Source organism: Chelonoidis abingdonii, chromosome 7 (genome assembly GCF_003597395.2).
Source record: "Chelonoidis abingdonii isolate Lonesome George chromosome 7, CheloAbing_2.0, whole genome shotgun sequence".
Taxonomy (NCBI): domain Eukaryota; kingdom Metazoa; phylum Chordata; order Testudines; family Testudinidae; genus Chelonoidis; species Chelonoidis abingdonii.
The window spans coordinates 105231081-105243407 of NC_133775.1; the positions used below are offsets into that span (position 1 = coordinate 105231081).

General features: G+C 52.1%; 1 protein-coding gene across 1 annotated transcript; it reads left to right on the forward strand.

Moving 5' to 3' along the window:
- Nucleotides 1-1072: 1072 nt before the first annotated feature.
- GPX3 (glutathione peroxidase 3) lies at nt 1073-10859 on the forward strand. Its single transcript, XM_032771896.2, has 5 exons — nt 1073-1285; nt 7306-7459; nt 8134-8251; nt 9322-9421; nt 9546-10859. The coding sequence occupies exons 1-5, from the start codon at nt 1199-1201 to the stop codon at nt 9780-9782; spliced, it is 696 nt and encodes a 231-aa protein (XP_032627787.1). The 5' UTR covers nt 1073-1198; the 3' UTR covers nt 9783-10859.
- Nucleotides 10860-12327: the final 1468 nt, after the last annotated feature.

Sequence of the window (12327 nt, forward strand, 5' to 3'; positions counted from 1 at the left end):
ATCAGCACAGGTGCAAGGAGCCCTGGCCACACCCTCTTCCCCCCCATCAACAGCTGAGAGGTGGGATGGTGTTGGAGCCACTTTGTCCCAGGGGCTCTGGTTGGCTTTAGAGCTGGAGGAGCATCAAGTGGCCCTAACACAGGGAACTGAGACCAAAAAGTTGCCACCTTCAGCAGGGATTTCCCCTGGGCAGCAGGAACTGGAATGCCTTGGTTCTCCATTCAGTTATACGTACTGGGTCAGACCACAGGTCCATCTAGCTCAGTACCCTGCCTTCCGACAGTGGCCGGTGCCAGCTGTTCTCTAACCCTTCCCAGGGTTATTTGCCTTTATTTTACACCCTAAAATTGGGAGCTTCCAGTGAGTGCTTTAACTGCTGGCACTACCGTGCAAATATACCCATCTTCCGTGTCCCCCACCCACCCCATTCCCTCTTGGCTGGCTTACCCACCTGCTGCATCTTGCAGGGCACTTAGCCCTTGAGTAGCAGGGATTGTCATTGGAATGCTGGGTGGTCTCTGCTCGTGCCTCATTTGGTGTGAGATACAACGGATCAGTGGCTGTATTTGGATACGTCCAGCAGGATCACCAGGGTGAGACTCGCCAGCTGGGCCAAGATAACAGCCGTGAATTTCTCCATTGTTTTGATCTTAATCTCCAGGAGCTCAGGGCCTGCAGCCAGACCCATAGTGTGTCACATAACAGGTAGGTGGTTACTCTCCTTTCCCCTCCACCCCTTGCTCTTTGGTTTCATCCCCCTCTGCTTTGGAGAGTAGCAGAATCTGCACTTAGATCCCAGCCAGAATTTCACACTTTTTTTATAAGCCAAGTTTTTTTAATAAGCCGAACCAAAGCCCTGTAACTCGACCTCTCCAGCCATGGGGGTGTTGGGACGCCTGATCTGAGTGCAGATTCTCCATTAGCTGAAGCAATCAATCCCCTTTCTCTATCCCCCAAACACCTCTGGAGCTCACCAGGGCCCACACAGTTAATAGCTCCAGTAGCAGCCCTGCCATCCCCACCTCCCTGTGATTGGTTAGGAGGACTCAGGCTCAGCCTTTTATTTCTCCCTGCTGTTGTGCTGGAAGGTTGCACAGTGTGGGGAAGAGGACAGTGACGGAGAAGCCCAGCCAGACACGGGTACCCAGTTGCTGTGCTCCGTGGGGCAAGAAAAGGGTGTTGGCACCCCACAACTGCCATGGGGGGCAGACTCAGGGGCTCTTGGATTTTCCCCTTGTTCTTGGCTGGGTTAATTCAGCCTAACCAGGGACAGGAGAAACAGAAGGTAAGGGGAAATCCCACCGGAGAATGGTGTGCATGCAGGGTCGCTGCTTTGACATGATGCTGTTGGGTCCAAGGGAGCATGCTGGGGTCGGGAGGGCATCCTTCATCCCTGTCTGGGGGTCTCGCCCATACACGCATCAGGAGAGATGGACACAAATTGGATCTGGGTTTCAACACCCTAAAGTTCAAGTGTGTTGGGATCTGGGTGGGGTGCAGAGGGCTTGGGGTGAACAGCTCCCCACAGAAAGGAACAGAGTTCCCATTTCTAATGGGGGTTTGGTCTGGGCCAATTCCTGTTCGCAGCAGGCAAACAGGGGGAATGCACTGATTTGCTGGTGGAAGAAAGGGATAATTTCTCATTCCCTGTCTCAGCTGATTCCCTCTTTCCCTTCTGCCTAACTGGGTTTCACCCATTTAAATACACGGTGTTAGTGCAGGGGACACAGATGCTGCCTTTTTTCTCCTTTCTCCCTCACTGCACCCCACCTACAGCTGCGGCAGCTCCCCCATTTCAGCTATCAGGGTGAAGCTTCCTTTTGGCCTGTGCAGAGTCCTGGGGCCCCAGGGAATGATTATTCCAGGGAACCTGGCTGCCTGAGGATCTTAGAGGAAGAGGAAAACATCTAATCAGTGTCATTGTCTCAATTGCTTAAGCGAGCAGGGATCCTTGCTTAGAAACACGGTTCAAGTTACACTGGGAACAAGTTTGGTGGCTCTCCGCTTGAGCTCTGACAGGTCACGTCATGAAGCCAGCACACCGGTCAACATGACTGGCAAGCTCTGTGCAGGCCAATGCCAGGACTGGACTAGCGGGGAGGTGGTAGGGCTGGAGTGGGGGGCATCAGAAGAGCTGTGGGAGGTGTCCAGGGAGTAAGGAGGGCCCAGTGATTAGGGCGCACGCCTGGGACTTGAGTTGCACTGGCAGATCTCTGTGGGGAAGCCTAGCTGAGCTGTCGCCTGCCTCCCCCCCGGATGCTTGTCTCTGGCAGGGCTATCAGCTCCCAAAACCGGGCTTACATGAGAGTTGAGTGCTGCATAATTTCTAGGCTGCTGCTCTGCATAACCAATCCGTCGCCTAGGAAGTGACTGTGATGTCGCAAGCCTGGAGTGGTAGTGTCTTGGACTGAATCAAAGGAGCTGAGTGGAAAGGGGGAAAGCTACAAACATTTGGCTCTCAGGCTGTTAACCCTCTTTTGTCTGCCTGTGCTGGAGGCTGCCTTGCCCTCCTGCTGGCAGAGGATGGGAGGGAGATGGCAGGGGGAGATAATTCTAGGTGCCCCGGGCTCAGGGTGTCAGAAGGAAGGGTTGCAGGGTGATGAAGTGCAAGAGATAGGTGCGCTGACACCCCAGTGCTGGACATGGGGGAAAATGCATGCCAGGCTGCATGAAGTAATTAGATACAATTATTGCAGCACTCCTTAGTCTCCCTTATACCTTCTGTAGGGGTTCCTGCAAAGACCAAGGTAGCATGTCGAACCCTGGTCAGGAATCAGGGCCCTCACTGTGCTAGGGGCTGTGCAGACATATGAAATGGTGGTCCTCCCACCAAAAAGAACTCACATTCTAAGACGATAGTGAGAGGCAACAGATGGATCTGACAGACAGGGGCTGCAACAGTCAGATGGTTGTGAGGAGCATAGCAAATAGCAGTCACATTACAGTTATATAAACCATATTCACTGACGTTAAGCTGGCACATATCAGTGCTCTGAGTGCATCTTGCCTTCTGAGAACATGAAAGTGAAACAAAATGCCAACTGAGCAAACAACTTAAGAACCCAGGGAGTTCAGAGTTGGGGTTATATGTACAAACCCCCCAAACTTTGGAAGGTTTTAGACCCATAACTGTTTCTTCACTTCTTCTCTGATGTAGAGGGGAAGTAAAAGCCGCTCTAAAAATAATAAAATATATAACAAATGGAATAAAGAGGAAGTGGATAGTAATGAATATAAATCAGAAGCTAGGAATTGTAGAAAATCGATAAGGGAAGCAAAGAGATACAAGGAGAAATTTATGGCCAGCAGAGATGAGGACAGTAAGGAGTTTTTAAAGTATGTTAGGAACAAAAAGAATCCTGACAATGGTATTGGTCCATTACTAGATGGAAATGGTAGAATGATCAATAATTACTCAGAAAAGGCAAAAGTGTTCAATACATATTTCTGTTCTGTGTTTGGGGAAAAAAACAAATGATGTAGTCACATTTTATGATAACACTCTCTCTATTCCACTAGTATCTCAGAAGGATGTTAAATAGCAGCTACTAGAGTTGGACATTTTTAAGTCAACACATCCGGATAACTTTCACCCAAGAGTTTTAAAAGGGCTGGCTGAAAAGCTTGCTGAACCGTTAAAGCTGATTTTTAATAAGACTTGGAACACTGGAAAAGTTCCAGAATACTGGAAGAAAGCCAATGTGCCAATACTTAAAACTGGTAACCGGGATTATCTGGGTAATTAGAGGCCTGTCAGTCTGACATAGATCCCAAACAAGATAACGGAGCAGCTGATAAGGGCTTCGATTAATAAGAATTAAAGGAGGGTAATGTAATTAATGCAACTCAGCATGGGTTTATGGAGAATAGACCCTATCAGACAAACTTGATGTATTTAATTTTGATTCCAGTTTTGTTTGATAAAGGTAACAGTGTTGATGCAATATATTTAGACTTCTGTAAGCCGTCTGCCTTGGTACTGCATGACATTTTGATTAAAAACACCAGAAAGATATAAAATGAACATGGCATACATGAAATGGATTAAAAGCTGGCTAACTGGTCTCAACGTAACCATAAACAGAGAATCCTAATCAAACGGGTGTGTTTCTAGTGGTGTTCCATAGGGACCGGTTCTTGGCCCTGTGCTATTTAACATTTTTACTAAGGTCTGGAAGAAAACATAAAATCATCACTGATAAAAGTTTGCAGATGACAGGAAAAATTGGGGAAGCGGTAAATAATGAAGAGGACAGGTCACTGATTCCGAGTGATTTGGATCGCTTGGTGAACAGGGCATAAGCATTTTAATATGGCTAAATGTAAATGTATCCATCTAGGAACAAAGAATGTAAGCCACACGTACAGGATAGGGGACTCTATCCTGGGAAGCAGGGACTCTGAAAAAGATTTGGGGGTCTTGGTGGATAATCAGCAGAACAGGAGCTTTGGGCAAAGGGGCTAACGCAATCCTAGGAGGCATAAAAAGGGGACTCTTGAAATGCAGAGAGGTGGTTTTACTCTGTATGTTGCATTGGTGCGACTGCTGCTGGAATCCTGTGTCCTGTTCCAGTGTCCACAATTCAAGAAGGATGGTGGCAAATTGGAGAGGGTTCAGAGAAGTGTCACGAGAATGACTAAAAGGTCAGAAAACCTGCCTTACAGCGAGAGACTCAAAGAGCTCAATCTATTTAGCTTAACAAAGAGAAGGTTAAGGGGTGACTTGATTACAGCCTAGAAGCATCTTCAACTATTTAATAATTTTAATAATAATACTCTGAAACCTATTTAATATTGGGCTCTTCAGTCTAGCAGAGAAAGGTCTTTCACTACCCAGCAGATGGAAGTTAAAGTTAGACCAATTCAGGCTGGAAATTAGATGTACATTTTAAACAGCGAGAGTAATTAATCATTAAAGAAGGTCAGATTAGATGATCACAGTGGTCCTTTCTGACCTTGGAATCTATGAAGCTGTGCTCTTTGTCGGTGTGGCCATTGGCATGGGTAATTACCTAATATTGCTGTGAGTGTATAAACTAGACACACATTTGCAACACCCAACTTACTGGAAAAACCTGGAGTATTGGAGCGTCATCATTAGGTTTAAGAGTTAACACCTCATTGAGGTGAAGGGCATTCATGCCTCCTGGAGCTGCTGTTTCAGACTCAGGGAATCCATTCGGCATTGGTTACACTCAGGTCACTGTGGGAAGGTTTCCTTCACAGCCTGAAGGGTTAGGCACTTTGTGCTTATGCAAGAAGAATTGGAACCCAGCCTATAGGCCAGATCCAGCCCTGGACTGTGTGCTTGGCATTTCGATCCTAGAGTCTGCAGGAGCAGGTTTCCCTTCCTGAGACCCTCTGGGAAGCTGTAGGGACAGAAGCAGGCAATCTCTTATGCCAGGGCTCTTCCCCTGTCAGGGAAGCAGCTAGATGTGCTTTTGTTTCTCGTCCTGATGAGAAAGGTCCCTTCCCCTCTCTGTCTCTCTCTAAATCTGTCCTGGTGAACAGGGAGCCTGGGCCACCGTGGGGCACAGTTTGGCTCCCCACTCTCTGAGCCAGCGGCTCTGCCTGACACACACGGCTGAGTGGGATCCTAGTAACAGCCTGTTTCTAGGTGACAGACACTCAGCCAGGAGCCAGGCAGTGAGGAGTAACAAATCAGTGTAAATCCCTCTGACAGCAATCCTTCTACGGAGCAATCTCCCCTGGCTTGCTCACATGCACAGGATGGGGCAGCCAGTGCCACCTCCTTTCTAAGGCTGTTCCTTTCCCATCCCTGCAGAAGAAGCAGAGGGGTCAGCTCCTCTCCTTGCGCAGGAGCGAGCCACAGTAGAAAGAGGCGCAGGTTTTCTTCTTCACTATTGACACACTGTGGCTATTTTTGGTCCTTTCCCTCCCCACCTGTGGTTCTGTGGCTGCTGCTTGGGTGGAGTAAACATGCAAGCAGCTGCAGCCCTGGAAAGTCAGAGGCGCTGGGTGGGAGGCCAGTGCGTGTCAAACACCATTTCTGAGACTCCAGCGGGATGAGCACATTGTGCGAGAGCCCAGCATTGGCTGCCAGCTGCCATTTGGTCTGGGAAGAGGCTTTGCGTGAGAAACCCTGACCAGGTGATCCACTGAGCCCAGCCAAGGCTGCCAGAGACAAATCCTAACAGGGGGCTGGAATAAGTGTATAGTGGGGGTGCTGAGAGCCGTTGATCCATATTGCATATGATGGAAACTACGCCAAGCCAGGGGATGCAGCAGCCTCCCTAATTCCAGCTGCTTTGAATCCTACCCCTTAGCAGAGCCAGCATGGGAGAGGCACGCCCTAGGGCTTAACTCCTGAGAGCGCCCCCACCTGACTGTTAATGCGTGCTCCTTTGTGCCTCGCTAAGCCAGGCCTGTGTGCAGGGAGCAGGGGTGCAATGAAAAAGGAGGGCAGCGTTCAAACAAGGGGAACCAGGGAAAAGATTTTCCTCTCGCCGGTAGAACGTATCACCCTCTCTGCATGCGGCTAACCCAGCTTCCCATGTGACAACCGCCATCTTGGCCAACACACCAGGGAGTGCCATGGGGCTGCCCCAACTCTGAGGAGGGGCGCAGGTGGGGCCCTGGAACACACACTTCCCAGTGGGTCACCTGAACTTTGCTCTCTCAGGGAACGCACCAAATGGCATGGAATCACAAAGCCCTTTTCTGGGGCAGGGGATGGTGTCCCACTGCGCCCCTTCCCCTCCCTAAACTGGATGTTGCCCCTCTGCAGATTCCTCGGTAGAGAGGGGTGGAGGCTGGCTGGAGGGGAGAGGCATTCAGGAAGCATGTGAATGACGAGAAGAAGGGGGGAAAGGAGGCTGAGGAGAAGGGAAGCAGAGGAATGAAATAACAGTTGTGGGGCCAGTGAGGACATGAAGGGAGGGGTGGCAGTGAAGGCAGGATGGCAGGGGTTGAGGAGGTGGAGAAGGATCGGGAGGAAAGGAAGAGGAAGGATTGAAGTAGATCATCCCTGGATCCAAACCTCCCCATGGTTGGTGGGAGGGGCTGGGTTCAGACTCTAAAAGTGGATCAGAACCTCACAGCTGTCTCCATCCTCTCCTGAGCCGAGCCAAACCCGGCCACGCCGGAGGATCCCAGCAGCGTGCCTTGGCCCCCACCCGGCAGAGCGGGTGAAGGGGAAGCCAGGAGAGGAACTGGGGGCTCCGGAGCGCCTAGGGAAACAGAGTAAAACCCAAAGAAGCTAGTTAATCGCTGGTCATCAGACCTTCTTGCTTGCCTCTCTCCAGCCCTGCCCCTTCTCACATGCCCTGCCTGGCTGTTTTCCAGGTGGACTGTTACAGTTCAGTGGAGGGAACAATCTACAGGTATGGGGCCCTCACCATAGATGGGCAGGAGTACATCTCCTTCGGGAAGTACAAAGGGAAGACGATTCTCTTTGTGAATGTGGCTACCTACTGAGGACTCACCATGCAGTACCTGGGTAAGATCCCCTGCCTGGAGGAAGGAGTGGGGGGTTGTGCTGGAGTCTGGAATAGCCACCTCTGCACACCTCAGAACACGGGGGGTGGGGGAACTTGGCGTAGGCCAAAGAGAAAAGGAAGGTTGTGAAGTGAAAGAGGACGTGGCAATGAGGGGAGTGGGGTGGGAATCCTCACTGAGCCAGTGGAAAGCTGCTGCTGGTGCAGGGGTCAGATCAGGGGTGTTGGGGGGCAGACGGAGCGGAGGAGGGATGGCCAGGGCATGCCTGGGCTGCAGCGATTTCCCCTTTGCCACAACGTTATAACGGAGACAGGGAGAGAGATGACAGCACAAGCAGGGATTTAAGCACAGACGGGGCCCAATGCCAGGAGACCCATGCTGCTGCTAGGAAGACTGAGGGGAAGCTGATGCGATGGCGTATAGCTCACTACTGCTGAAGGAGAATGCCAAGACTTCTGCCCCCGGGGTCTGATCCTGGCCTCAGAGTCCTGGGAGAAGCACAGAACTGGAGCCCTCTCCCGCCTCCCATGTGCTTCAGATTCCCAGCCAAGTGTGTCTCCATCACAAATGGGTGCCATCTCGAATGTGACACCGTGTGCGGCTCAGCCACCGGGGGAGCAGCTCCCATCTATTGCTGTGACTAACCTGCCTCTGGTGGGGTTTTCTTGTGCGCAGAATTGAATGCACTACAGAAGGAGCTGGCGCCGCATGGACTCGTCATCCTGGCCTTCCCCAGCAACCAATTTGGCAAACAAGAACCCGGCGAGAACTCCGAAATCCTCCCCGCGCTGAAGTGAGTAGACACTGAGTGACACAGGGGCCTGAGATCCCTTGCGGGGGTGGGGTCAGCGTGGCTGCTCTGGGTTCTCTCCTCTAAACGCCCTGGCTGCCACCTGGGCTGGAAGAGGGTGGAAGCGGGCAGTGCCTAGTCAAGTGGATATACTGGAGATCAGTAACAAGAATGGCACTAATTCCCTATTGTGTCTCTGAACCCACGCTAAGCGCCAGGGTAATTACAGCCAGCCGCTCCACACGGTATCTGACAGGGGTTCGGGTATGTAGATTAGTGTTGAACCAAGCTCAGCGCGGTCAGGCTGCTTGACCTCAGCCACTAAGCAGGTGGGTCTGGGTCCCGGCCTTTAGATGCAGTTGCTGCAATCTGCTAACTGCATGCGGATCCTGCAGGCTGCCTCCCGCAGGGCCCAGGCTCCTCCCTGCTGCTAGTGACGTAGGGGAAGCAAAGCTGAGGCCCCATCACACCAGCAACTGCAGCAGCAGCAGCGTAACAGTGCACGGGAGTGATTTAAAAATGGTTCCAGCCCCTACAGCCTGCCTGGGCGCGTAGACCAGTAACCATTTAGAAAACAGTTTACAAGCCTGGTTGCTCACCAGGACCCTGCTGTGTCTAGAACATGGGTTAGGCCAGGCTTCCGCCAGCCGGGCAGCGTGTATGGGCAGGAGCAGCAGTTCATCACTGTCTCCATGCCAGGTGAAGATGGGCCTGTGGAACTCCTTGCCTGAGGAGGTTGTGAAGGCCAGGACTATCACAGGGTTTGAAAGAGAACTAGATACATTCATGGAGGTTAAGTCCATTAATGGCTATTAGCCAGGATGGGTAAGGAATGGTGCCCCTAGCCTCTGTTTGTCAGAGGGTAGAGATGGGTGGCAAGAGAGAGATCACTTGATTGATCACTTGATTGATCACTTGATTGTTACCTGTTAGGTTCACTCCCTCGGGAGCACCTGGCATTGGCTGCTGTTGGAAGACAGGATACTGGGCTGGATGGACCTTTGGTCTGACCCAGTATGGCCATTCTTATGTTCCTTTGAACTGGAACCTGACTTCTCTCTCTTTGATTTCAGATACGTCCGGCCCGGGGGCGGCTTTGTCCCGAATTTCCAGCTTTTTCAGAAAGGGGATGTGAACGGGGAAGAGGAGCAGAAGTTCTACACCTTCCTGAAGGTGCGTGCTTCCAAGCGCCCTGTCCCGAGACCAAGCCCCCAGGTTTGGGGAGCAGTAGGTGGGGGCAGGATAGCTTTCCCCAGCACACAGTGTCATTGATGCTTGTCCTTCCCTCTCCTTGCAGAACTCCTGCCCTCCCGTGGTGGAAAGCTTCGGTGACCCCAAAAAGCTCTTCTGGGAGCCCCTGAAGATCCACGACATCAAGTGGAACTTTGAGAAGTTCTTGGTTGGCCCGACTGGGCGGCCCGTGATGAGATGGGGCCCCAGGACAAACTTGGCCGTGGTGAAGAATGACATCATCGATTACATGAAGCGGCAGGTCTTTGGTCAGAGGAGACAGCGCCTGATCAGAGAAGACTAATGCAGAGATGTCAGTGGTGGGATGGGGTAGGACTCGATGCTTTATCCACAACTAAAAATCTCCATGCAATGCATCCAAAGAACTGAATCCCTTGATACAAAATTCCTTCTGCTATGACACCAATACAGGTGGAATCTGCTAGGAAAGGCACCAGTCTCTACAGACTAGTTTGCATGCACACTCGTGCTACTCTGTAGAGACCGGCCCTGACCCCCACTTGCTATAGACCAGTCCTGCAACATGTTTTGGGGAAACAGTTGCCTAAAATGACATTTGATTTACACCAGTCACCTATCTCCCTATAGCGTCACCTCCCCATGCTGCAGCCAGACCTGTCTGCCATCCTTAACCTGCCCTTCTCCACTGCCACCCTCTCCGTTCTGGAGAGATTCATTATTAGCCAAGCTTTCCACTTCCTACAGAAATACGGACAGGGGAAATCTCAGGGGAGGGGAAAGACTCTTTGCAAGTACAGAGACCGGCCCTATCCACTGCTCCCTCAGGGACAGACTCCTGCTGAAAGCCACTCATCACTATTTATTTAGCAGTCCAGCCCTCCTCCCTTAGAACTGATCTCGCTGTATATTTGCTTTTGCCATCCCCATAAGTTGGGCTCCTCCTGCTCTTGTCCCAAACCTGGCAGGAGAGCCCTTGGTGACAGATGGGCTTGGATGCTTGGATAATGTGCCTGGTCCCACCCCTCCCCACAAAATCTTCCAGACCTGGAAAGTACCCCTTGGAATCTCTCCTCCTGCAGCCCTGAGCTCCTTAGAGGGTGAGTTCTCTCTAGCTGCTGTGGCTTAGTGTGTAATCTTGGGCATGCATGAGAGCAGGGCATGGGCTCTGGGTGCTAGGAGAATGCATCACCATGAAGGTTAGGTCTGAAAGCCCCCAAAGGGTGGACCTGTCCCAAGCCTGCATGGGTGTAGAGCAGCCCTTCCAGTGCATTCAAGCTGCTCTGCAGTTTCCTGTGCAGGGATGCGCTCTCCTCTCTCTCTCCCAGGAACCCAGCTTCTCCTCCCGTGCCCGCAGCTTGTGTAGAGCTGTAGAAATGCAAAATAAACACCTGTGCAACCAGGCAAAGGGGCGCTTGGTTTTTAAGGAGTTTTTTTGGGGGGGGGGGGGGCGTTCTTTCATCCAAGCAAGTCCATCTGGCCCTTGATCCTGCCGGGCCCCAGCTCTTGACTCAGTCATCTCCTTCTCTCCTGGGCTCCAACACCAGCTCTTGTCATCCCAGGCATGAGACGCTACCCAGATGAGTTCATAGACAAGGGCCCTTGAGATGCTGCAACTGCCAGGGGACCCAGGGCCCTCACCCTACCTGTGACAGTGACAGGACCAGCTGGCTGGGGCTAAGAGCTCGGTGGTGCCAATGCCCTCAGCCTCCCAGGGAGCGAGGGTGTCTATCTCACAGCACCTGACCTCCAACCTGCCTCTTTCTGTTGATCACAAACCCTCCCTCCTCAGTGTCAAAGGACTCCCTTTCCTCAGCCATGGGGCTGAATCCACCCATGCTCCACACCAGTGGGCAGAGCAGATGGGGCAGGCCCTACGCTGGCGCCAGACACGCCTCAGTCAGATGGCTCTGACCGTGCATTTGGGCAGGGTTCAAGCACAACTCCCCTCTTCTCCTGGACTCAGGGGCGCAGCAGCCCTTTCCCTGCCCCCCCATCACTGAGTACCTGAGTGCCTCAGTTTTCAATGGACTTGCCCTCAGTACAGGTGCTCTTATCCCCATTTCCCAGATGGGGCACAGAGAGACTAAGTGACTTGCTCAAAGTCCCACAGAAAGTCTGTGGCAGAGTCCCAGACTCACCCCAACCCCTGGCCCCTCCTCCTCGTGGGCTGGTGCAGGGAGAGCTCCCTCCCTCTCCTGTTTCAGTCTAAGCCACTTGCTGGACAGATGATCACAAGAAGCACCAGGGCTGCAGAAGCACTTGGGTGTCCCTAGGGGCAGCCCTAGGCAGAGTGGGGCTGTGTCCACCCTGGGACAGATACTGGCTGAGGGGACTGGGGTGACATTGTGCCTTACTCGTCCATCTCCACCTGTACAGCTAGGAGCAGGCTTGAGGGAGGTGTGCCAGGCCCAGAGCAACATGGAAAGTTCTGCTCCCAAAAAAGGAAGCCCCCCCCATCCTCTCCAGCCATTATCTGATCATGCAAAAGCACCCCCCCATCCCCCTCTGAATTCCCTATGCACAGTGGGGAGATGGGCACCCCAAAATCAGCTCCCTGCAGTAGCAGATGATACTTGTGTAGGGGGTGAGGGAGCCGTTTCTGGCTAGGGAAGCTTGGCAATTGCTAGTTAAGAAGCACTGTGACGAAGAGCAAAACTCTGCCAGCAAGTCAGCTTAGGGCACCAGCCTAACGCTCTGTTTTAACTCGAAGACGGGAACCCTTTGCTAGGCATCGCCACTGTCCGAGAACACAAGGCGACAAAGCAAGCTCACAGTGGACAATGCCTGGGGTGGAAAATCTCCAGATAGTTTATTAAGGAGTATTGCAAAGGAACAGTTATCGTTACAATTCACTGTAATTTTTCTGC